General features: G+C 47.2%; 1 protein-coding gene across 1 annotated transcript in view; it reads right to left on the bottom strand.

Moving 5' to 3' along the window:
• Positions 1-597, bottom strand: part of LOC102375339 (olfactory receptor 52D1-like) — an 8437-nt gene extending 7840 nt beyond the window's left edge. Inside the window, exon 1 of the mRNA XM_014526919.1 lies at positions 463-597. Coding sequence (XP_014382405.1) covers positions 463-597 — 135 coding nt within the window. The remainder of the gene's footprint in view (positions 1-462) is intronic.
• Between the last annotated feature and the right edge of the window lie 1251 nt (positions 598-1848).

Here is a 1848-nt window from a genome sequence, read left to right as displayed (position 1 = left end):
GAAAGGACAGATTGGAGATCCCATAGTGGATCCCATGGTGGATCGTTACTCGGTAGGGTGGGATGAGACGGATCCTAGAAAACACAGGGCAAGAAAAAAAAGGCCTTAAACTGCCAAAAAGGAAATTGAGGTTGGATTTCAGGAAGATGCTGCACGTCCCTGAGCTCTGCCGTGCTGCTCTCCATCCCAGGGCTGCTCTTTGGGCACGGAGGCAGATCTGCGCTGCTCGCCATGGCAGAGCCCAACAGTGCTGCCTCCCGGGCACCTTCCTTCCTCCTCCCACTGCCCATCCTTCTAACCAGGCTGCATTTCGACGTGTCCAACCAGCTTGCCCACCCCTACTGCTTGCACCCGGACATCATCAAACGTGCCCATTCAGACACAAGGGTCAACAGCATCTATGGGCTCTTTGTGCTTCTCTCCACATTGGGATTAGACCTGTTCTTTGTCCTCTTTTCCTACGTCCTCGTCCTGAAGACTGTCCTCAGCATCGCGTCCCACCAGCAGCATCTCAAGGACCTGAACACCTGCATCTCCCACATCTGTATCCTCCTGCTGTTCTTCACTCCCATAATCTGGTTGTATTTGATGCACCATGTTGGGAAGCATGTTTTCCCCCCAACTCTACATCCTCCTGGCCAATCTCCATTTCCTGGTCTCTCCCGTGCTCAACCCCATCATCTACAGCATGAAAACTAAAATGATCCGGAGGAGGATCCTGAGCACTTTTCATTGCAGAAGAGGCAAGAAACCTGGTGCACCCAAGACCCTGTAAAGCCTGTGTGACAGCCCTCAGCACCCTTCCTCAACTCCTTTTGCCCCTGGGACTTGCAGTATCAAAGTACAGCCCTTAGCCATTTTGGCTGGCAGCAATAGTAGACTGTTACCCTTATTAATGAACATATATTATCAGGGGGCCTGTTTTCTATTTTCTCTATGATCCATGTCCTTTACTTTGATTTCGTATTACTGAAATGACACTGTCAAGATAAAAATCAGATAATAATAATGATAATAATAATAATAATAATAATAAACCAAATCCCCTCTGATGCTCCTGGTAATGGAGAAGAATAAATTGTCAGGATGACAATTAAATAATGAGGACAAATTAGCCTGGCTTTGCTAAAGGAGATCGTGCCTTACTAACCTATTAGAGTTCCTTGAGGGTGTCAACCAGAACATGAACCAGGGTGAGCTAGTTGATAGAGTATATCTGGACTTCCAAAAAACCTTCAACAAAGTCCCACATCAAGCTTTCTTAATGAAATTGGGTGGGCATGGGATTAGAATAATAGAAATATTATAAAAAAAAGAAAATGAGGGTTGAAGGGAGCTCAGGAGGTCACATCTAGTCCAACCCCTGCTCAAAACAGGACCAGCCCCAACTACATCATCCCAGCCAAGGCTTTGTCTAGCTGGGTCTTCAACACCTCCAAGGATGGAGACTGCACCACCTCTCTGGATAACCTGTCCCAGTGCTTCACCACCCTCCTTGTGAGAAAGTTTTTCCTAATATCCAACCTCAACTTCCCTTGCTGCAGCCTGAGCCCATTGCTCCTTGTCCTGTCATCTGCCCCCACTGAGAACAGCCCAGCTCCATCCTCTTTGCAACCCTCCTACGGGGAGGTGAAAGCTGCTAGTAAATCTTCCATAGTAAAGGCTAAATGAAAGAGCTCTTTAGTTTTTAGCAATGACCTTCTCCTCTCGTCACGCTTCTTTTGCACTCTGCTCATCCAATGGTCCCATTGGGTCTCTGGGAGGTCTCCTGATTCTAATGCACTTAAAACAATTCAATGAGAGTCCCAGTGATGATCCTCCCTTTTAACATCCATCATCACACGCAGT

Source organism: Alligator sinensis, unplaced genomic scaffold, assembly GCF_000455745.1.
Source record: "Alligator sinensis unplaced genomic scaffold, ASM45574v1 scaffold1333_1, whole genome shotgun sequence".
Lineage (NCBI taxonomy): Eukaryota > Metazoa > Chordata > Crocodylia > Alligatoridae > Alligator > Alligator sinensis.
Note: the sequence above shows the minus strand (reverse complement) of the source record. Positions and strands in the feature narration are given on the sequence as shown.